Below are 24,311 nucleotides of genomic sequence, written 5' to 3' on the forward strand. Positions count from 1 at the left end.
ATGCCAAATGAAGTTAACGTTTTACATTTGACACACATTTATCGCGGCGGTTAATTTTCGCGATTTCAAATCGCTCGCAAAATACGCAAAATTTAGTGTCACGCGAAAATAAGGTTGTTTACAGTATATTTATATTCTCTATTTACATATTACACAGTTATCTGTCCTTGTAGGTAGGTATTGATTGTGACGTCATGTGTTTTCTAGTGTAACGTCATGTTTTTCGGAGAAACGACGTGAATTGTGCCCACAAAATAATGACATCACAATCGATACCTACCCCCATGGGAGCTAACTCTGTAATATGCAAAGACGGAATAACATCAATCTTTAATAATAAACATATTTCTATGTGCTAGATATTTATCGCCCGTAGTACTGTAGGATTTTAATATTCTAGCGGCTATATATTTTGACATAAAAAAGATCATTCTATTGTTTCTTCAACACAATATGTTACCTCGTTTCCGACCAGTTCCAAAGGAAACACGGACAGAACACGTGCAACATCCTCAACACTAAACTGAGCTGCACATGTTATGTATAAAAACAAAATGTCGCCTTCATAAGTGTCCAAACAGTACGAAAGTTGCTTACCAACATGATCAGTTACATTTTCGACATCACTGATATCGCCATACAAGTCCAAATACATCACCATACCTACCTCACATGAAAGGTTTGTCGAGGCAGACATCATAGAAGGGATTTCAGGACGTTTTTCGGTTTCACATTTTGAAGCAAACATTTTTGGATTGCAGCTGAAAACATGACTGGTGTTTGATGTCAGCAGACGATAAGGAACGCGTTTCAAAACGATTCTATCTTCGGGGAATAAAATAGTTTTAGATTCTCGTGACCGACAGATTCTCTTGAAGTAGTGGATGTCCACACTTTCGAGTGTTGGGAAATTTGGTCTTATTGTTTGAAACCATGCATTAATATCAGTCTTGGAGGTTCTAAAGGTGATCGCGTTCTGAAAATAAACGAAAAATGCATACGCTGTAGTATTACAAGTGTATACTTTTTGAGACAGATATTTATTATTCAAAATTATGCTTATCTACGATGTTATATACCATACGAGTGCACATGAGATCTAGGTATCCTTTTTGTAGTGTTGCTTGCAAAGATAATACTAATAAAATTGTTCATTCTGTGCACATACCCTCTGAAACACCACAGGTGACCCTCTCCTTTGCGCGTGACGTAGAGCTTCAGGAGACGATGTGTTAATCACACTTTTGTTTACGCCTGCCGGCAAGTTCCTGAAGTAGTACCGCTTCAGCTGGGATACAATTCCCAAACCTTCGTACCCTATTCGAACTCGCCCCGACTGTAGCAACACAGTAGTTCCGTCATCAATTATGGAGGCAAAAATAAAACCTACCTACAACAAACATGTACATTTAAATAGTGAACAGGTTCTACCAAAGGTATCGCATCATCGTAAAAAAAAATCGTGTTCGCATCTCGACTTCGAAATATTACTTTAAGCTGTCGTCGAGATTTCCATGTCATGGATTTGTAACTCATTTTAATGATGTTAACCATTTTATGTATTTGCTGTGTGTTCTGATAGCAGGCGAAGTTCTTCTTTTCTTCTTTGTCCATTTAGTCTTGAATTGAGAATTAAATGTTTCTGAGTTAATCATTTTGATTTCGATATATCTAATTTCGACAATTTTTTGTTTTATTTTATTATTATTATTATTTTACGTCAATATTTCATAATTTTCTTCAATAAGAGTGAAATAATTGCGTTATTCAAAATCAATTGACTAGTTTTGGAGAAAATCTTAATTTTTAAACGTGAAAGGAAAAAGGAAACTAAAAAAAAGGTATCATAATCGTACATGTGCATACTAAGTTTACTATCGATGTTGCGTTTTGATAACTGCAAACCACAGGTTTACGACGCGCAAAAAATATATATTTTTAGTATTTTTTTTTGCGCGTCGTAAACCTGTGTGTAAACCAACTTATTTTCGTGGTGACTTCGCGATCTAGACATATAGAGTTCGTTTTCGCGGAGATTTATTTTCGATATTCTTATTGTCCACGAAATTCCCGAAAATTCAATCGCACGCGAAAACAAGATGGTTTACAGTATGCTAACCCTTAAAGTGTTAATGACCTACCATCTTGTTGTCGATGTACCCCGCCACGCCTGTGTTACATTTCAGTAAGTCATGGTAGCTACTGGGGATGTAGTCCTTCCCATCATACACATGTTTCCTCAGAGAAACTAAGTCATCATGGTCGTCAGGTGTCGTCTGCCTGATATAGAGTTGGGATAATTCACACTTTCTATCTACACAGAATCCTCTGCAGCTTAATTTTTTAAAACCATGGAGAGAATCAAAGTTTTTTATATGTTGTAGTATGTTCCTTCTTTTAAAATCGACAGACGTCTGGACGTATTTTTTCCCTTTCTTCATCACCTGGGTCAATGATTTATAAAACATTCGTAACGCCATTATCATATCCAACAAAAACCACAACGAGGTCATACATGCATGTTGATATACACGCAGGCTTTTGATTATTTACGACCTGGCTTCCATGAACATTCTTGTGTCATAGCTACCAATGTATCCACGGGATGAGTTTTTGAAAACATACCAAATCTTGTTTACTGATGTATGACATTAACGTCATCATTGTAAATATCCACAGAAAATGTTATGCGGTCTTTGCAAATGCTAATTTTGAACCAGAAGCATTGGGCTCTGAGTTTTTATCATTTTATATATCGATATGGGCTTTTTAGGTAATGGCATAAGTGAATACACACGACGTTTTCTGAACTTAAACTGGTCACACTCTAGTTAATCAGTGATGACTTTGTAGAAGATATGTACACTAAAGTAAAATATGAAAAAATAGCTATTACATGCATGAATAGCTGCGGGTCATAAATATACTTGAATAAGTAAAAGCATCATGATTCTTTTGAAATTGTCGACATGACTTTATAATTCACTTTAATAAACAACCTGTCATATAATACCGATAACACTCACACTGAGCACCTGAGGTCACGTGCACTACTGAAAATATCTTCTCTCTTTCCTAACTGAGTCGCATTTCTAATGCGTCCCTTGACACCACTCAACTTTTGGCCATGAATTGAGCGTCTCCCCTATGATGAAGGCTCTGGGTTCTGTCCCCTGACTGAGCCACATCATAGTCTATAAATGCTCTTGCTTAACACTCAGCATAAAATGACAAAAGTTCCACTATTACCAAGAGACACAACACGAACATACTGCAGTTTCACAAAACACACTATCACAAGGAGACACAACACGAACTCTCAAAATACACTATCACAAGGAGACACAACACGGACATCCTGCACTCTCCCAAAACACACTATCACAAGGAGACACAATACACACATACTGCAGTCTCCCAAAACACACTATCACAAGGAGACACAACACGGACATACTACACTCTCCCAAAACACACTATCACAAGGAGACACAACACGGGCATACTGCAGTCTCCCAAAACACACTGTTACAAGGAGACACAACATGGACATACTGCAGTCACCCAAAACACGCTATCACAAGGAGACACAACAGGAACATCCTGCAGTCACCCAAAACACATTATCAGAAGGAGACACAACACGAACATCCTGCAGTCTCCCAAAACACACTATCACAAGAAGACACAACACGAACATACCACAGCCTCCCAAAACACACTATTACAAAGAAACACAACACGAACATACTGCAGTCTTCCAAAACACACTATTACAAGGAGACACAACACGGACATCCTGCAGTCTCCCAAAACACACTATCACAAGGAGACACAACACAAACATAATGCAGTCTCCCAAAACACACTATCACAAGGAGACACAACACGAACATCCTGCAGTCTCCCAAAACACACTATCCCAAGGAGACACAACACAGACAAACTGCAGTCTCCCAAAACACACTATCACAAGGTGACACAACACGGACATACTGCAGTTACTCAAATCACACACACTGTACTTACATGGGTAGCCTGAGATACTCTTGCCCTGACACCAGCCTTAGACATTATGACAGATAGATGTCTGATGTATGGCCAGACCACAGTGCTATAGCAAAAGTTGAACTTCGCTGACACTGTTTGGCATCGGGCCAGGTCGTCTCCAACTCTCTTAAATATTTTAGCCCATTTGACCTCTGTGACCTTGAATGAAGGTCAAGGTTATTCATTTAAACAAACATAGTGGCCCTTCATCCCATCATGTTTCAGGCCCCATATCAGGTCTCCAGGCCTCTTAGTTATTAAGAAGAAATCGTTTAAATATTTTAGCCTATTTGACCCCTATGACCTTGAATGAAAGTCAAGGTCATTCATTTGAACAAACTTTGTAACCCTTCATCCCAGCATGTCACATGCCCAATATCTGGTCTCTAGGCCTCATGGTTATTAAGAAGAAATCGTTTTAGCCTATTTGACCCCTGTGACCTTGAATGAAGGTCATTTGGAAAAAAACTTTGTAGCCCTTTATCCCAACATGATATAAGCCAAATTTCTGGACTCTAGATTTACAACTTTTGGAAAAGAAGCTGTTTAAATGGAAAAGTTGACGCTGTCCGGACGCCGGATGATGGATGCCGCACCATGGCATTAAGCTCACTTACCATTCAAAGAGGTGAGCTAAAAATGTTTTATTCCACTGGTGCAGATTTTTGTTCAGACTACAAAGACATTCAAGTAGCTACAGAGATAACTGTGTGTAGGTCACAGCGATACCATGCATATACACAGAAACATGTATAGAGATTGGAAACTCCTTCTTTGTCTTTGTTGACAGGCAGAGGGACTATAGATATAGGGTCCGATTTCTCAAAACAAAAGTGAAGACTTAAGTCTAAAATTAAGTTTTTCTCCTTATATAACTTATGTTAAATTTTCTGACTTAAGTCAATTTTTTTACTTAAGTTTGTTAAGAGAAATCGAGGCTAGGGTGGATATAATTTCTAGCTCTCCAATTTTAGCATCTTATACACAAAGATGTCAAACTTGTCTACAATGACCACCTTACTGACCCAAAAATGGTCTTTATAGCCAACTTAAGCCAAGTGGTTTTTATGTACAGGAATCATGATTAAATGTTAAATTGGACTGAGATAATTGTCTATTAAGCAGGTGGACGAGCTATATACAGAGATGAAAGAAGATTTTATTGTACATTGACTGCATTGCTTATATCATACAGTTGATTATCTTTTCTCTTAAACTCTTACATTTTATTATTTATTGTGTACATATAAAGGGCCGCGGTGGCCGAGTGGTTAAGATGTCTTGACATATTACCACAAGCCCTCCACCTCTCGGTCGCGAGTTCGAATCCCATGTGGGGCAGTTGCCAGTACTGACCTCTGATTGGTGGTTTTTTTTCTGGGTACTCCGGCTTCCCTCCACCAACAAACCTGGCACATCCTTAAATGACCCTGTCTGTTAATAGGACATTAAACTAATAAAATAAACTGTACATATAAAACAACAAACACATTATATAATTACTAATTAAAAAAACATAAGAAAAAAACCTACATCAGTTACAAACAATGCAGAAGTTACATGTTAAAAAAATACATTTATTTAAAAACAAGTAAGCGCCATACAAGAAGTGTGATGTAGCACACAAAATATGGCTATGTTACAGAAGATAATCTCAACTTGTAATTGTACTTAATATATTTAATCAATATTGATCACATTGAATACCTGAAAATAGAACAGGTAATCAAACTCATAACAAGTAACAGAAAGGCACCACTTGATGTCATTACAAATATAGAAAGGCACCATGAAGTAAACATGAATTCCAATATGAAAAATACTTAAATGTCATTCAATAATGTCAATATTACATTCCAACAATGTGGTATAAAGATGCAACAGTTGTTACACTTGTAACTATCTATACATTAGAAGGTACTGAAAAAAATTGTATAAAACATCCCTCTTCCAACTTCCCTAGCCAAGGATATTCAGTACCACGTCATGGTGGGCATATAATAGTTCCTTGACTGAACACAGACTCCGAAGTAATATTATCATAACCCAAATAAAAATTTAAAATGTTCAGATGTAAAGCAAAGTGTTAACAAAGCCACAAATATGTCATTTCAATCAAATTGACACAAATTGTAGCACATTTTGAAAAAGAAAATATAAAAAGATGTTAAACATCTAAAATACAATATAATGATATACGTGTATATATAATGGCACTCAGGGGAAAATATTTTTGATCCCTTATCAAGGTAATCATGTGGTTATTACCGAAAAAAAAATTAATAGAATCTTTGTTCTCGACAATAATCTCCGCATGTATCGATGACGTCATTGTTAAGCCCGTGTCTAGTGTCTATTCCCTAAATTGTACCACGGTAAATGACAGTCTTTTCCCTAGCAACCGCAGGATATCCCTGTCAGGTATGGGAGAATATAAGACTCTTTCATACGTGGATATGAAGGATAGGGATATTCTACCGAGAGTCACAAAATGTAGTAAAACCCGAGGCTTGCCGAGAATTTTGCAACATTTTGTGATCCCTAGGATAGAATATCCATATCCTTCATATCCACTTATGAAAGAGTATTTTTCTTTCATACCTCAATGTTTTATTGCAATTTTACAGCTATAATATCCCGCCATTTTGAAAAAACTTCCAAGAAATCAACGACTGGAAGTCAATTTTCCATACATAAAAAATTACATGATATTTTCATAACGAATTCCGTTGTATGCATCTTTTATAGTAAAACTAGCCATATTTGTGAAAAAAATGTTAAAATTTTACCGAGGAAATAGAGATTTTGTTGACACTGTGACGTCACGAGATTTATTGCTTGGGTAGCCAGGCAATACAGCCTCATGCGACATGAGTGTATTGTCCTGGACCAGCCGGTATTACACCCATAGGTATGAAAGAAAACTCTGTCTTACATGTGGGTACAAGACAGCTTACATTACACTAAACAATAACGCGACACCACATCATCAATACATGTGGCATCTCCATTCTGTACATCATCAATATTTGAAAATATCTATGGCATAATCAACAGAATAAGTATGCATGGGTCTGTCATATTGACAGATATACCATATTCGACCCAATTAGCGCTGGGGTCCCTATAAGCACCCCTCCCCCTTTTGAAGCCTCAATTTCAATTGCCTGGGCATAAATAAAGACCAAAAAAACTAAAATAAAAAAATGTATAGGCTTGCACTTTGTTTTGCAATAATTTCGTCTTATAAGCACTTTTTCATTTTTTCAATCTTTTAAATGCCCTGGATGCTTATTGGGTCGAATACGGTATTTAGACTTTCCAAAAAGATGTTTGGTCGCTCAGCACTTGAAAGCCTTTTGTTGGCTGGCCAAAGTTTTCCAGAGAGTTTAGACATCTCTATATAAATGACATATCCATGATGAAATCTTTTATTCTTAAAACTCACAAAGCATGTTAAAATGAATACTTGGGCAAGAAAACCAGTCTAAATGCATTAATTGGCCTTCAAAAAAGACCTTACTTATCAGAACGACTGTCAAGTTCTTCTTACGTTTTCAAGTTTTGCCAATTGAAATTATGGAAAAGCCTCGTGTAAATTTAGCACAGTTCTAAAAGTAAATTTGCCTTACTCTTTGAAAGCGAGGCTGCATGGAAATGTCAACACGGACATAGCCAATCGGGAGGACATTTTAGGATTCCTGTAATATAAATTAATTTCTTCGCCATCGGAGTGATTTTGACGGAAAATTTTATTTTTCTATTTCATAAGCAACTATACATGATATATTAGCCTTCTTTTGTCCGACTATTGAATATTCAAAACATACATACAGTGAGATTGGAAAAGGATTTCAAGAATTTCCCTGTCATATCCAAGGGAAAAGGCAACCAATTTAATTTCTTCCTCAACCTAGATACCATAACATTTGAAACCCCTGTATAAAGTGGGTGAAACAACAAAACTGTGCTCAGACTAACAGCTAGCTGTTGATTGTATAGTAGTGAGTAATGTGAAACATTTACCAGATCATTTAATAAATTATAAAAAAAAATCGACGACTTGATGTTATTAGAGTATGACTTAATCATGGCCGATGACTGTTTATCATTCCCTGGTATCTTGTCCGTAGCAAGTGAGCTGACATTTTTGGTCTCCGCTGTCGAGTAAATATTCCTTTTCTATTACCAAATGCCCTAGTAATACCTGAAATAAATCAAAGTAATGAAAGTACTGAAATTTTATACCTGTTGTATCAAATGCTATCAAACACTGAACAAAGCTCAACCACACTGATGATTTTAATTAAATCCATACCTTGAGCAGTCATAAAGTCTGCAAAGTTCCACACCATTTCTCCAACAAGGAAATCTTGTCGTAGGTTATCAAATGTTTTGTGATATTCTGTCATAAATTCAACTTGAAACTCTTCTGTGAATACGATTGATGGATCCTGGAAGAAAAATATACTGATCATAATACAGGAAGAAACCTCATACCTACCAACTTCAAGGTCCACTACCTTTCCAAAACAAAAACAAATTAAAAACCATGATAACACAGAAAATATCTATTGATAGCCTAAAATGAGGTTACAACACCAAACATGAAGATTCATTTTGCTGTTTTTTCTGGTTTACTGTTTAGCGCAGTGATAGTTAACTAACTAGCGGTAATTAGGACGACAGCAGGAAACATAATATGACCTACATTATGAAAATAAATATTTGATTTATTTTAATTAAATTATTCAGAAGATGATAAGTGTAGTATCAATGTTAAAGATGCTCCATCGCCGACAGAGCATAATGATATTCATCACTTGAACAATAATTGGTGTTTAGTGTTTCCCACAGCCCCGATTAGCATGGCGCCGCGCCGTGCCCTTTTTCCCTGACGCCATGCCCCTATAACCTAACGCCGTGCCCTGTTTGTCCCCAGTACACTTTTACTAAACTACCAAAATACCAGGCAGTGGCTTGATAATTAAGTAAACAAAAGAGGTGTGACCACTCCCTGACCCCCTGACCAACACCCCAGTGGCCCTAATTAGCAGCCTTGGGCTATTTCCACCTTGGCTTGTGGTGTCACTTTCAGGTCTGTGTATTACGTAAGCTGAAGTCAAGCAGCCGATCGGCAGCCTAGAAAACAATCAGCTGGCCTTTCAATAAGTTTTATGACTACAGCTAGTGAGCATTACTTCAAAAACAAATACTGCTTACAACTGTAAATGATTTACTCACGTTTTTAATGTTTAATAGGCCTATCTAAATCTGATGGATGTCACAAGCTTTGATTTGTAATGGCAGCCATTTTGGGTGTATTGTAATAGTAGATCTGGAGGTATTGAATTTCAGGATTTTACTAATATTCACGTTTTTAAAAATGAAAACGGTATTTATTTTTAAAAAAGATATGATAAAATTATTAATAGGCTATCAAGTTAAAAAGAAATCAACTTTTTTTCTCTATCAGACTAAATTGAAATATTTTGAATACTACTCTAACAATTATCTGTATTTTCTTAATTTAGTGCTTGTAAATTTAGAACATTATTTTAATTAATTGCCCATTATTATGAAACATGTTATCTTATTCAAATCAATACAGTATTTTTAATATTTAAATAAAGATATATATTAAAATAAAGGTTATTGGATTGAAATAAAGGAATATATTTTGCATTTTCCCCATTCTTTTAATTAATATAAATGAAATTTAGATCTTTCTTGTTAATAAATTATAGTCATGATCATATGATCGGCAGATTACAATTTTCAAAATCATTTTTTTTTTCACTCAGAATAATTAAATATATGTCCTGATATTACTTAGCAACTCAGAGAGTTTAAAGCATTTAAATGATATTAAGTTGAACCAGAATTAAATAAACAACAAGACAGTTTTAAAGATTTTTCCTTGGAAGTTGTCGATATAACCTATGTGCCCCTCTGATGGTTATTTATCGCGGTCAAAGTGCCCTTTTCAAAACCCAGCACCATGCCCTTTTTTTTCCTGTGGGAAACACTAGTGTTTAATCGTGTATATGTATGTCTAATTAACACAAAAAATTACATAAAATAATTTATTTTGCCTTTGGTGCATGCACAATCAGTACTTCATTCCATATAGGATATGGTGCCACAGAATTTTTTCGGGATGCAATTAATTATTTTTCGTAATTTTAACTTGAAGTAAAATTAGAAGCTCAAACTTTCCAATGGTGGTAATGGTGTTAATTAAGTAACTTTTGTGAATAAAAATACTAAATTCTCAGCTCCTGTTTTTGATAGTGAAAAAATACCATTTGTCGGCGGTGGAGCATCTTTAAGCTAATAACTTCTGTGACTCTACAAAATTATCAATCGCGTTTTACATTCCCATTTCAAGAATTAAAAGCTGTTGGCTCTATTACCTATACCCTTCCTGATCATAATATTGTATAAAGTTACACTTCCATTGCAATACTAGTATTTACCCACAAAAATTATCATTTTTTTCTGATATTAATTATTTGGCAGATATAGCACTATTCATAAATTCATAATACACATGTCTGTAAACATTAATAGCTTTTCTTTAAATCTAGAACGAATGTGTGAAACACTAGATGTACCCAAATTCATGACCTGGCATAATAATATGCAATTCATTAAAATTTTGCTATTCATTTAAGTTTATGTAAGATGCAATGCATAAAGACTATTTAAGAACTAAATATATATTTGGAAATACAGCCAATAATTCCAACCTCTTTAGAAATAATTCATAAAATATAATTAAAAATGTTTCCATTATTTTTTCATAAACATCCTTTTCATGCCTTGTCACATAGCTGTAACATGTGATGTGTAAAGTATAATACATGTATATAATAAATCCATTGTTATAACATAGTATTTTTCATTTCCCATCAATACTCCTGTAAGATGTTTGTAATACAGTACAGTCAAACCTGCTCTAACGACCGCCTGTATATAACGACCGCCTGTCTATAACGACCGGTTTTTAGACTCCCCGTGCGTTTTTACTATATAATGGCACTCTGCATAACGACCACCTGTCTAATGTGGCTAACGACCGGTCGTTTTAGCCCCGTCAAAGTTGTATAACGACCGGTCCCTGAGATCGACTTTTCGAGTACGGAGTACAGTGTATGTATAGTAGCGTCCCTTTGACCTACTTCCGGTAATTAACTCCCTGGCAGCCATTACTGAAGCCCAAGCTATGAATTGTTTATACAGTATTGTTTGGTTTATAACCTAGCGGTCATAACATTTGAGGTACAAATATGGTTGCCAACTTAAGGATGGAAGTTTTAACGACCCTTTATGCCTATCAAAGACTGAAATCATGTTTGGTCGCAAACGCCATGTGCACGAAAAGATCACTCGTAAAGCGTGATTCTGAAGCCACAACTCGGATGATAGGGTAGGCAAAATAAAACATGCCGATTTATTTAATGTGTTCCGTTATTCATTGTCGATATTTAGCATTGTTTTATTACTAAGAAATGGTCTGTACTTAAGATATTTCAAATTAGGCCAATAAATTTACGTATGTGCATTCCATCTTTGCATATCATTGTCATATCAAACACCTATTTATAGAGTAAAGCATGGTTATAATGAACCTCAGTGGACCAACAGATTTACTTATTTATAAGCACACTTCGTTATTCTGTATTTGCATATTACAGAGTTAACTCACTTCTGGTAAGTATCGATCGTTACATCATTATTCTGTTAGCGCAATTCATGTCGTTTTTTCCAAAAAGTATGACGTTACGCTTGCAAACATATGATGTCACAATCAATACCAATCTCTCCCAGGGTGCATTGCAGTCCCCACACTTTCACCTCTGTAAACGGCCCAGCGAAATTTCAAGATTCTTGAAAAACGTATTTCGTACACATACTAAATTCTTTAATATGTTGTAAGTTTCCTTTTGTATCATTTTCCTGTAAATGACTGCCAGTTCTGATATTATCTCATTTGATCATTCAATATCAAACCAAACAATAATGGATTATTTTGTGGATACACTAGATTTTCTTGTAAGTAAATAGTCACGATTTGCATAAGACGTCTGCCGTTTCAAAAAACAATCACTGTGACGTCATATATAAAGGGGGCACAATGTATTGTTCTGTGAACCGAGGTCAACAGACGGCCATGCCAGTCCATGTGCCATTGACAGATGTGAATGTGGGGACCGCAATGAACCCTGGGAAAGATTGAATCAATACATACTCGCACGCGTAGATAACTTCTTTGATGTAGTACATCAAAGGACAAAATTACCTGTTCTGTTCTGATACCTTCAGTTTTACTATTAGATAGTCCAGGGGTGTATATAACATCAGTGATAGTAACCCCTAGAGTATCGAGGATGTATACATACCTGGTGAAAACCTTCTATAGTATCGGCTCCATACTCTGTAATCATGATTGGTTTGTGATATTTGGCATACCACTGCTGGAGGTCATAGGTCAGCTGCCTCTGTATGAGTTCTGTGTGAGAACAGTCGTGGTACCAGGCATTGTAGTGGTTCAGGCAAATGATGTCTGTGTATTGGGCCTAAAAGGTCAAAGGTTATAGGGATCATAATGTCAAATGGGTAAATACTACTGTATGTTTGTACTATATATTTCTATCAGAGCTATTTTTAACCAAATAGGTAAATTACCGTATTTTCCAGAGTATAAGCCGCGACTTTTTTTCCCTGAAAATCGGGAGAGGCGGCTAATACACCAGTGCGGCTTATCCGTGGACGAAAACCAAAATCTGACCACGTTTTTGCATTATTACGTCGTGATTCACATGTGAAAATCGAAAGTTTTACTCGCCATTTTTGTAAAGTTATGCATCGAACAAATCACTGTAAAAGTGTTTAAAAGATCAAATATGCAATGAAAATATATCAAAGATGAACATAATTACTATCAGATGCATGTTCACTCGTAAAATTGTTTAATTCAAGGAAATCCACCGACAGAAATGTGTTCACAACACAATGGCGGTTTAGTAAAGTTATACACCGAAAAAAAATCACTGTAAAAGTGTTTAAACGATATAATATGTGATGAAAATATAATAAAGATAAAAAATAATAACGTACCAGATACATGTTCAATCGTAAAATTGTTTAATTCACGGAAAATCGGCCGACTGAAGGGTGATATCATTTTCCGAAAAAATAGCCTATATTTATTAATTCTATGAATAATGTTTAAAATTGACAAAGGAATACAAATCTACATACCACCTTCTCTGTGTTGAAGTCAGAGTTTGCCACAAAAGTAACCGGTCTTGTGCTGTCAATAGACTTCACATGGGACAGGAGAGTTCTGCAAAGGGGGAATAATTAATGTAAAGATAAAATTACCCCATTTTACTATATTTATATTTTCACTGCAACCTCACTATTTAATCTTACCAAATGCAGTTGGCATTGTTTGGCACATGAACTGCCATCCTCTTACCAGGTATTTTAATGTAACTACTATTATGACATCTCAATTGTCGTTTCTGAGATCATGGAAGATGGCTGCTGAAAAACCTATTTCATACTTGACGATAATGAATTGATTTTTTCATGGAGGCAATGAATAAGTGATATCAAGAATCTACTTACTTGAAGTAATATATAGACTTATCCTTTCTTGTGTCTGGTTCATTAGCCACTGACCATAAGATGACCGCTGGTCTGTTTTTGTCACGTCTGTACATCTCATCCATAACCTTGAGATGGTGTGCCAAGGACAAATTTCCAAAGTTGTTGCCTCTTAAAAGAGGAAATGTAAATACATGGTAAGTCACTTAACTGTCTTCCATTTTAATGGATTTAAATATATCTTATAAAAATATTATTAAGCAAATAAAATGAAATCCAATCTAACTCTTAAAGAATTAAGGCTTTAACAAAATCAGTGGGAGAAACATTATAGCAGTGCTGAAGAAATCTTTGGTAAAAATAATTGATAAAAAATAGCCAACAAAAGAAATGGAGGTAATAACTTTAAATTAATTACTACAGTATATGTGTCTAAACTGGCCCTTGTTTATTCCCAATTTGCATATTACAGAGTTATCTGCACTTGCGGGTAGGTATTGATTGTGGTCTCATATGTTTGCGAGCGTAATGTCATACGTTTCGGAGAAAACGATGTGAATTGCGCTCACAAAATAATGATGTAACAATCGATACTCAAGGGAGCTAACTCTGCAATATGCAAAGACAGAATACGGTATCCCTGTGTATTCTGGTCCTTTTTTTTTATGACATTTACCATCCTCGACACTCCAGGGGTTATTGTAACTAACATTATATCCACCCCTGGACTATCTCATAGTAAAACTGGATGACGTTCAAGAGAAAAAAACTGACCAATCACAGGCCTGCAGAGACCTTCTTTGATGATTGCAGAGAGAGCAACGTTGACTTCAAAGCCACACAGTCAACCACAGTGTACCGTTATTTGATTATTTTGATGTACATCACAGAACTACATAACCTGTGTGTTCTGTTGCCTTCAGTTTACTATGACATAGTCCAGGGGTGGATATAACATCAGTGATAGTAACCCCTGGAGTATCAAGGATGGATATTTACCTTCTTATCTTATTGTAATTAAGACTTCACTGTACTACCTTGAACACTTAGTCAACTTAATTAAAATCTTGAAAGAAGAAGCACATTTGGAAGAAGGTGGAATTAACTAGCTCCAATGTCGTCCTTAGCTAACATCTTACTCTCTGATTCCCACGCCTGGACTCTCATCGATGACCACTATTCCCTGCTCATCCGCCATGTCCATGATTTCCTCAGCATATGGATAGTGAGAGGTTCGGAAACAATTGGCGCCAAGCCACTTGAGTAAGTTGAAGTCTTTAGCAATAAGAGCGTAGTCCAACCCCTTACCTCTTAGCTGTAACAAGAAAACACATATATTTTACTAGATGAAATATTTGGCCAATTACCGGTACCTGGTACTAAAATTGAATTGGCCATGCAGATGTATATGTAAATTTTTCATTGTTCTTCTGATATTTAACTTCACTCAATTAAATATCTTAAATAGTTCGAGTTTTAGTTTACTTTAAATGTCAAATGCAGACAATGCCAAATGTCATGCTCAGCACCGTCTTTTCTTAGTACAATGCCACATAAAAGCATTTTATTAATTTTATCAATCATTTTGTATTTTGCTAAACTTAAACCTAAAGGTGCCAAAACATTCATACACAGTGTATCCATGATAATCCAGACCGGACACCAATAGTCTGGAAAACTCACAATTTGAATAAAAATGTCAGGGAACAAATTTGATTGTGGACAGTTTGGAAATGGCATGCAATTCAAGTGTTCGATTTATTCAGGTTTCACTGTATGTAGTATACATGCATCTGCCTGGTATAAAAGTGTGAGATAGACAACAATCATAAGGGAACTTTTATCTGTTTCACTGGATTATGTGGTTTACTTACGTCAGAGTCCTCATGTTTTGCCACGCCATGACAGTAAAATGGTCGGTCGTTGATCAGCAGCTGTTTATCTGTGACCTTGACCTCACGAATACCAAATTTTTGTCGGTACACATCAGACACTTGGTTGCTAAGGAAGGTCAGGTTCATCTGCAATACAAAGGTCAAAGGTCATGTGTAATCGGTAGTAAAGTTCAACTGCAACGCAATAGGGGGGTTTCGAGATGTGTAAATGATGCGGATAAAAGTACAATTTATCAAAAACTATGTAAAAATATGATGTGAAAATCACTGAAAGTTGGGACAAATTGACAGTAAATTGTACTTCACCCACATGATTATCAATAATTCTTCAAACTTCATAATGAATCTTTTATATGTGAATGCAGGAAAGTCAACTTGAATGTATGTGTTCAAGCTTTACAATGAATCTAACTATCTAGAGGAATGAACATCAAGTTTTTTTCTTAAGCTGACCTTGAATTTGCAGAGGTATAAAATTTCAAACTTCAGCATGAATCTGACCTTGAATGTATAGAGGTATCCAGGGAGAGAACTGTTCATCGTATACGGCCACCAGAATTGAGCATTGTCCACTGTTATTGTGTCCTGGAAAATGATTACTGCGACCAACCACCTGTCCATCTTGGTCTATGATTTCCACAGCTAATTGGACATTTCCAGGCTGACCGCTAGTGACCACTGTGTACTTGACCAGGCCTAAAAATTGAGAGAACTCACCATCAATTTCATGAGTTTTAAATCTCGAAATATTCCAGGTGTTACTATCACGCTGTTTTATCCACCACTGGACTACATTTATATCATAGCAAAACTAAAGGCTCTGTGTGTGACAACTAATGAAACAGATAGTTTGGTCCTTTGATGTGTGAATTCATCAAAAGAATCAATTATCGGTATGTGTACTGTATGATTTTGAGTTGGGCTTTGCTCTTGATTAGTTTTCAAAAGAAGTCTCTCTGTAAGACTGTAATTGCTAAGTTTTTTTTCCTATTTAAAATGCCTTCGGCTTTACTATGACATGGTCCAGAGGTGGATATAATGACAGTGATAGTGACCACTGGAGAATCGAAGATGAAATCCTATATCAACAGCCAATCTTTTCAAGACAGCATCTCCAGTGTACAAATTAATTTATAATGTGTATTTTGAGAGGTTTTAGTGATAGCCTAGTAGATAATGCTTTTATCAGCAACAAATAGAGAAATAAATATTACATTATACAAAAACACAGGTAATTTACTCATCAAAAATAATTACTTTTAAAAAATCATATCACCACAGTTAGTTTTCAACAACGTTAACCACCAGACAGGATAGAAATGTCTCCATAAATCTGTTAATTTTATATTTACCCTTTGTATCCTGCAGACTGGTATCTATGATTACATCCTCTATGTAAGCCTTGGGTGTGGTATAAAGTTGGACATGGCGGTGAAGCCCAGCGTAGTTAAAGAAATCCATCTGCAAATTCTGGACAAAATAGCCTTCAGGATATCTAAGGAAAAAAACAAAGCGATAAGTTTTTTCCTGATCCTACCAATAGCAGTATAAATCAAGATAGACTAATCTGGAGAAGAAAAAACCCCACAAAAGACTAAAATTAAGGTTTGTTAATTCTTGATTATCATAATTTAAAACTTGATAAAAAAATCAGTATATATCAATCAACATTTATTCTCAAAAAAATGAAAACAACTTAAATCGACTATCTTGGTCCCTACCTGTTGGTATCATGTTGGTATTGGATGGTTCCAGGTGGGAGGGTGGTAGGTGTTAAAGTGTTGTTTATGGCTATTGTCACCCTATTGCTACCCCCAAATTTAATGGGCATGCCCCATTGAGTTATCTCCCCTTCAAATGGCAGGTGACCTCCCTCGTGTTCAACCAACTGCTTAGAATTTACCCACTACAAAAACATGAAAAGACTTGGTTTATATTGTATAAACACAACCCTATGTAGTTTAATCAACTCCCCATCATGTAGGGTTCTGTGTACCAAATTTTATAAAAATCTGTCGAGTAGTTTTGGAGGAGTTTGCTGGCCCAGTGGACAAAGCTGTGTCTACAGACAGACAGAGATCAAGCCAGACAGACTGACGGACAGACAAACAACTTGGTTCCAGTATAACCCCTCCCCTCTAACCTTAATTAACAAAACATGGAAGGTAATAGTTAACTGAAAACATACTTATTTCAATGCAGTTAAATATATATAGTGCAACTGCAAAAAAAAAAAAGAACCAGTAAATTATGATACGTGCAATTCGGTTGTTCAATACAAGAAATATGAAAACACTATTTTACAAGTTTAGCACATTGGCGCTAAAAAGACAGTGTGAAAAAGTGCTAAAATTAAACTACTGCTGAAATTCTGTAAGAATGTTTGCAGTATTCTATTTGTGCTGATTTTGTAATAAAGATATTCCAGTGTTAGGATCTTGATAAAAAAAAATTTGATCAGTATTTTACTCAAAAGTATCATTAATTACCACAATAGCATTGTAGTGAGCGCTGTCCACACGTAGTACAACTCGCTTAGACTTCCACTCCTGAGGTAAGAAAAACTCTCGGTCATACCAAGCCCAGCCCACAAAATCACGGATCTCCTTTTCCTGGGTGATATCATTGTAGCTTGAAGGAACAGGCATAGGAATTACCTCCCCTGTCTGATGAAAAAAACCCATTTATAAGTGACTAGTACATGCAAGTAGGTTTTTTTTAATCGAAAATAATACTTTTATCTTTACTTTACCTGAAAGATGCTAAACGATTATAAATCAATTATAGGCAAAAATCAAAACCAAATGAAAGATTGTTTTATGTATTAGCTTAAACAGGTTAAAGTCCGTTCTCGGCAGGGTATCTGATGACGACCATCTGTCAGAAATTGTCCGTCCGTCGTTCAGATCTTAAGTACGTCATCGCAGCTAATAACCACTCTGTTCAATAGAGGATCTGACAACATCCCAGAAGGGGTCATGTTTGGATGACCTTTATACCACGTGTACTTCAGATCACATGCAATTTCTACACATTGCTATAACAAACATTGCTACACATTAGCCCTGGTCCGCCCGAAGCTGGAATACGCCAGTTCAGTATGGGACCCATATTTGAACAAAAGATCCCAGAGGGATCTTGGCGCCCACCAAAGAATGATCTATATCTGACAAAGGACAGATGGATCTTTTCTCTACTTTTAAACTTTTTCAAACATACTTCAAATAAAATTTGAGACAGATCGCTTCAATACTTTCTGAGAAATAGCAGTAACAAACTTCAACTATCAAAATCCAAGATGACTCCTTGGCGGCCATCTTGTTGATCAATCGGTCCCAAAATACAATATGCACAACTAGGTCCCTAGGGGAACCTAAATATAAAATTTGAGAAAGATCCCTCCCTTCAGTACTTTCTGAGAAATAGCGATAACAAACTTTGAATATCAAAATCCAAGATGGCTGCCTGGCGACCACCTTGTTCATCGATCGGTCCCAAAACACAATATGCACGACTAGGTCCCTAGGAGAACCTACATATGAATTTTGAGACAGATCCCTTCAGTACTTTCTGAGAAATAGCGATAACAAACTTTGAATATGGCACAACTAGGGACCAAGGGTACCCTCCATGTGAAGTTTGAACAAAATGCCTTCAGTAGATCTCAAGAAATATCGATAACAAACTTCAACTGCCATAATCAAAGATGGCTGTCTGGCGGCACAACTAGGGACCAAGGGTAACCTCCATGTGAAGTTTGAACAAAATCCCTGCAGTACTTTTTAAGAAATAGTGATAACAAGCATTGTTTACGGATGGATGATGGACGCAGACGGCGGACCATGGAACACAGACGCAGGGCGATTTGAATAGCCCACCATCTGATGATGGTGGGCTAAAAAGGATTTGTAACCAGTCGCCACAGGAATACATCCAGTATTGGCAACATGCTGGACCATTTGCAATGGCGCAGCCTGGTGGACCGACGCTGTGATTCTTATCTGAAAACCATGTTTAAAATAGTTCATAAACAGACAGCCATCCGCACATCATACCTAAAACCTCTCAATCGACTGTCCAGACACTCTCTTTCCGAACTCTCTCCTGTAAACCCTCCACACGTAAAGAATCTTTTTTTCCACGCACCATATCCAACTGGAATTCTCTCCCTCCCGAAGTAGCAACAAGTGCTACCCTCTCCTCCTTCAAGACTGGACTATCAAAATACAAATATAAATAATCTTTCACACACAAGTCTTGCCGCACTTAACTTGCACAATCTTCATTCTGTTAAAGTAGGCAAGAACACGGTAGAACTAGAAGTAGAACTAGAAGAATCAATTGAAAAAACGTCACTTCGTCGTACTACTCATAAAACTGGTAACTATGACCATTTTCATAATTAAGCACTGTCTGTTATATTCTATAATTGCATTCATAAACCGGAAACTAACAGTTCAATAGATTAAGCAATGCATACTATCAAAGTGTATTCATACTTGACAAAGGGGAACTGTATACCACTTTTCTTCGAATCCTTTATTTCTGTTAGGCGAATTATCTACACGAAAATTCCACATCCCGTCCAAGAGTTTTACTGTCCGGCTTTCTGAGTCCTTGGGATATAGCATCCCGAATGGATCTAGACATATGCATATATGAAATAAACAGAAATGTAACAGAAAATTAAAGAAATAGTGATGTGCGTTCATGTTCTCTCGCTTTATCAACATCTTACATGGACGCGGCCATTTTGTTTATGTGAATAAAGTCACATGATCTTCTCCGGAACAACTCTTGCTCTTTCCATCAGATCCGATTTATCATGACGTTCGGAGAACCTCTCATGTTAGACATAAAACTTTATGGTGGGAATTTTCAAATTCCTATCGGGTTCATGGTTTCTATTGTAATACCGTATAATTAAATACCGGATATCCGAAAGTGGATATGGTACTTTATTTCAAAAGGATTAAATAAAGTTGTGAGGCCGTTCATTCTTCGGTTTGTTAATGATTTATACACATTTTATGATTTTTGGAAAACCAAACCAAAACCAAAGGGAGAACCAAATGCGACAGAAAATGTGTGAAACAAAAATGAAAATGTACATTAAAAAGGATCCTTATTATTTTTTTGAGAAAGACGCGGATCTTTTTTTTTTTTTTTTAACTTTTTGAGAGTTTTAGAGGTCTGAGTGACCCCATGGCCTGTTCTCTTCTTTTTTTTTAAACAAAAAACCTAACGTTATAAATTAGGACACACGCTGAAGTAATGTACATTACCTAAATGTCGTGATTTTTTTCTGATTTGTGGAAAGTGTTCCTGGCAACGTCTGGCCATCCACAGACCACTCGCGCCTGCTTGTCTTTCTTTGTCCGATACATGACTTATGAGGATAGTGTAAGGGGAAATAAATTATCTTATCTGACAGATAATGCATTAAAAATTAAGACTTATATCCTGCCACGATATGACGTGTGTAATCATAATTAACATGAATTCAAACTGATTTGCACCGTGGAGTTCAACTTCATCTCATTTAATATTTAAAAGATTTATTGTTATATCGACAAAACCACAGATGTTTGCTTCATTAGATAAACGGAACTAATTTTATTTGTACATGTATGTGCATTGACAGTTTGGCGGTTATCCCTGCCAATCATCTATTTGTAATTTGCTGTTCCAAACGCCTGTCGGAATCTTACAAATATCATAGACACTATAGATTATGCGGTACATCACAAATATCAATACCTGTGGTATCCTTCGATAGAACCATCAGAACTAAAAACGTGCAGGCTAATTCTTTGAGTTTACCACTAGAGAAGGTGATACAGAGGTTTTTATGGGCCGAGGTTACATAAAATATACACGGACTCCATTATCATTATACCCTCATAACCTCAACAAAATAAACATCTTTTCCTTAAATAACTTACACGAAAGCATTGTAAGATTAAAGATACTTTATGCACTTAATTAGTCACATACATGCTCTACAAGAGGTCATAAAAGAACAGAGAAAAAGAAAAAAAATAGTACAGAAACAAATGGCCTGAGTGAGAACACAGATTTACATGTACATATGTATCACAAATTAACAATTATTATTGGAATTCACATACATGCATATATAAAATAGTGAAATTCACATACATGCATATATAAAATAGTGAAATTCACTTACATGCATATATAAAATAGTGAAATTCACTTACATGCATATATAAAATAGTGAAATTCACTTACATGCATATATATAGGTTACACTACACGTGGTTGTTGTGCATGGAATTTTTTCCACACGAGTGAACTTTTTTCGTTTTTTTATTCTTGTTGTAACTTTTAAAAAATAATTTACGAGTGTGGAATAAATTCCATATCCAACAACCAAAAGTCGTGTGACCTGTTTCTTCAACAAATATATTCGCTTTTAGCTGATAGAAATACGACGATTATTCGTCGTATCCTCTCTGTCGACTACTAGATTCTGGTATTTGTCCTTCTTCTTCTCATACGTATCATCCATCCGTTCTTACCACGGTGCGGTCAACTCCACCAGGATAACCTATTTGGTAGACAAAGACCACATAACAATATCTGGTCTTTGATTTGTCGTTGTTATCTCTTGTGGAAACTGCTTTCCAAAACCTGGGCTAATGCTGACAGCTATCTTGAAAAGTGCATATTTAACAATCAAAGGATTGTTAGATTGCATTTATTGGAGATATAAATGCAATCTGGGTGGCAGATAAATAGAATAAGCTGTAAGCTTTAAATTTTTCTTAAAAACATTAATAACATAAGAAAATTACGGTGGCTGATTTGTGCCATTTCGTCTTTTCGTCTTTTCGTCTTTTCGCCCCGAAAAGACGAGAATTAAGAAACCTTAATTTTCGTCTTTTCGTCTTTTCGCCCCGAAAAGACGAAATTTAACAACTTTAAATTTCGTCTTTTCGCCGCGAAAAGACGAAAAGACGAAAAGTCAAACACGAAAAGACGAAAGTGATACACGCTAATTAGCGACTTTGATTCTCGTCTTTTCGCCTTCAAAATTCTCGTCTCTTTTCGTCTTTTCGTCTTTTCGCCCCGAAAAGACGAAAATTAACAAACCTTAATTTTCGTCTTTTCGTCTTTTCGCCCCGAAAAGACGAAATTTAACAAACCTTAAATTTCGTCTTTTCGTCTTTTCGTCTTTTCGCCCCGAAAAGACGAAATTTAAAAAACCTTAATTTTCGTCTTTTCGTCTTTTCGCCCCGAAAAGACGAATATTAACAAACCTTAATTTTCGTCTTTTCGTCATTTCGCCTTCCGGTCTGGTGTGGAAGTCATTTTGAAATCTTTTTATCTTAATATTGACTTAATTGTTCAATATAGAAGCATCAAAGTAGTTTATGATAACAATCGATTTATTAAATTGATAGTATTACAAGTATCTTCATCAATAACTAAGATTAGGAAGTTTTAAAACAGAAGTAAACATGTTTGTTTACAGCACCTGGCGGTACCGCGAACGAAGGAATAGCTTTTTATTAGGGGGAATCGCTATATTGCACACGTTTAAGAATGTTCGTTTTAGTATATTAATGATACTTTTCTTATATATGATATTTAATGCATTTTGACTAATTTTCAGTCGAATTTCACGTTCGTTTTTCAACGAATTTTCCATAAATTCTGTGTTAGTGCTTAACAAAAAATTGACGTCAATATCATGTTCCGCTGGCGATAAAAATGCATGTAACATTAAAATATAAATTAAATAGACCACGGAAAATCATACCATTATTATGGAATCTGCAAATTTTTATCTACGATCATACGGAATTTAATAAAATTTGGTTAAATAACGAAACTGTGACAATCAACTAAAAATATGTCAAAAGGCATGAAATATATTAAAAAAATTATACAATACCAGGAAATCTGATTTTACAATTAATTGCAATTTGCAAACGTAAAGAATTGATTTCGACAATGTCATAGGCCAAATACACGTAACTTTTCAGTTTTTTTAACCACAAACATATATGTACAAGAAAGTTTACCACGTTCTCTCTGCATAAAATGTTAACTGAAGCTAGGTACATTTGTAAGTTGTTACTGAGAAGACATGAACGTGCCTCAGACATTGACATATCTGAGCTTTAATTTCCAATATCGCAAGATTTTACAGCAATCAAATTAAAGTTAGCTGTTCACTATTTACTCCGTTCATAGGGAGTTTACGGCGTATACATCAAATTTAGTAGATTTTACAGTGATAGGTATTTTATTCTGGTTATGCAAAATACAAGTCCCGGAACGTAAATTAAAGTTTTTTGCAACATATACTTGAAGATTTCTGTATAGCGACACATTTCATATCATATGCTTCGGTTTGGTTGCAGAAATAAATGATTCAGTAACCAATGGAACACACCTCGTCAATCAGTTGGTAATTATAATTGACTGACACGTGAACATCGAGGCTTGTAGCCAATGCTATGGCGGGGGCGGGGCCTCTAGATCTACGGCGACCTCCCGCAAAAAAAACCCCAACATATACATGTACTTCGGTACAAGATTTATTACATAAAAATGCATGTGTTCGTGTCAAATGACAGGTTGTTATAGACTTATAGCGATACGATGATCAATATATTGCAAATATTCCAGTTGTGAATATCAGAAAAATAAATTACAGCCAATTTATTCAAGATGCTCCACCGCCGACAGAGTATAAACGATACTCACCATTTG

At 35.8% G+C, this 24,311-nt stretch overlaps 2 protein-coding genes across 2 annotated transcripts; both read right to left on the reverse strand.

Moving 5' to 3' along the window:
- Window positions 1-71: 71 nt before the first annotated feature.
- LOC138331460 (uncharacterized) lies at window positions 72-2,678 on the reverse strand. Its single transcript, XM_069279106.1, has 3 exons — window positions 2,138-2,678; window positions 1,169-1,386; window positions 72-976 (listed from the first exon to the last, which is right to left on the reverse strand). Exons 1-3 carry the CDS (start codon window positions 2,511-2,513, stop codon window positions 428-430), a joined length of 1,143 nt encoding a protein of 380 aa, XP_069135207.1. The 5' UTR covers window positions 2,514-2,678; the 3' UTR covers window positions 72-427.
- Window positions 2,679-5,189: 2,511 nt separating this feature from the next.
- On the reverse strand, window positions 5,190-20,318 carry LOC138331461 (beta-glucuronidase-like). Its single transcript, XM_069279107.1, is given in 13 exon segments — window positions 5,190-8,257; window positions 8,369-8,504; window positions 12,456-12,632; window positions 13,318-13,402; window positions 13,690-13,839; window positions 14,808-14,983; window positions 15,543-15,689; window positions 16,065-16,157; window positions 16,159-16,259; window positions 16,916-17,058; window positions 17,285-17,469; window positions 18,053-18,229; window positions 20,063-20,318. Coding segments are annotated over 13 exon segments (1,923 nt in total). The 5' UTR covers window positions 20,297-20,318; the 3' UTR covers window positions 5,190-8,138.
- Between the last annotated feature and the right edge of the window lie 3,993 nt (window positions 20,319-24,311).

The sequence above is a fragment of the Argopecten irradians genome, chromosome 9, assembly GCF_041381155.1.
Source record: "Argopecten irradians isolate NY chromosome 9, Ai_NY, whole genome shotgun sequence".
NCBI lineage: Eukaryota > Metazoa > Mollusca > Bivalvia > Pectinida > Pectinidae > Argopecten > Argopecten irradians.

Coding starts and splice junctions, on each gene's coding strand:
- LOC138331460 (XM_069279106.1), bottom strand. CDS start 2,513: ATGACCTCGTTGTGGTTTTTGTTGGATATGATAATGGCGTTACGAATG. Junction 1,387..2,137: donor CATCGACAACAAGATGGTAG/GTCATTAACACT, acceptor TGTTGTAGGTAG/GTTTTATTTTTGCCTCCATA. Junction 977..1,168: donor CACCTGTGGTGTTTCAGAGG/GTATGTGCACAG, acceptor GTTTATTTTCAG/AACGCGATCACCTTTAGAAC.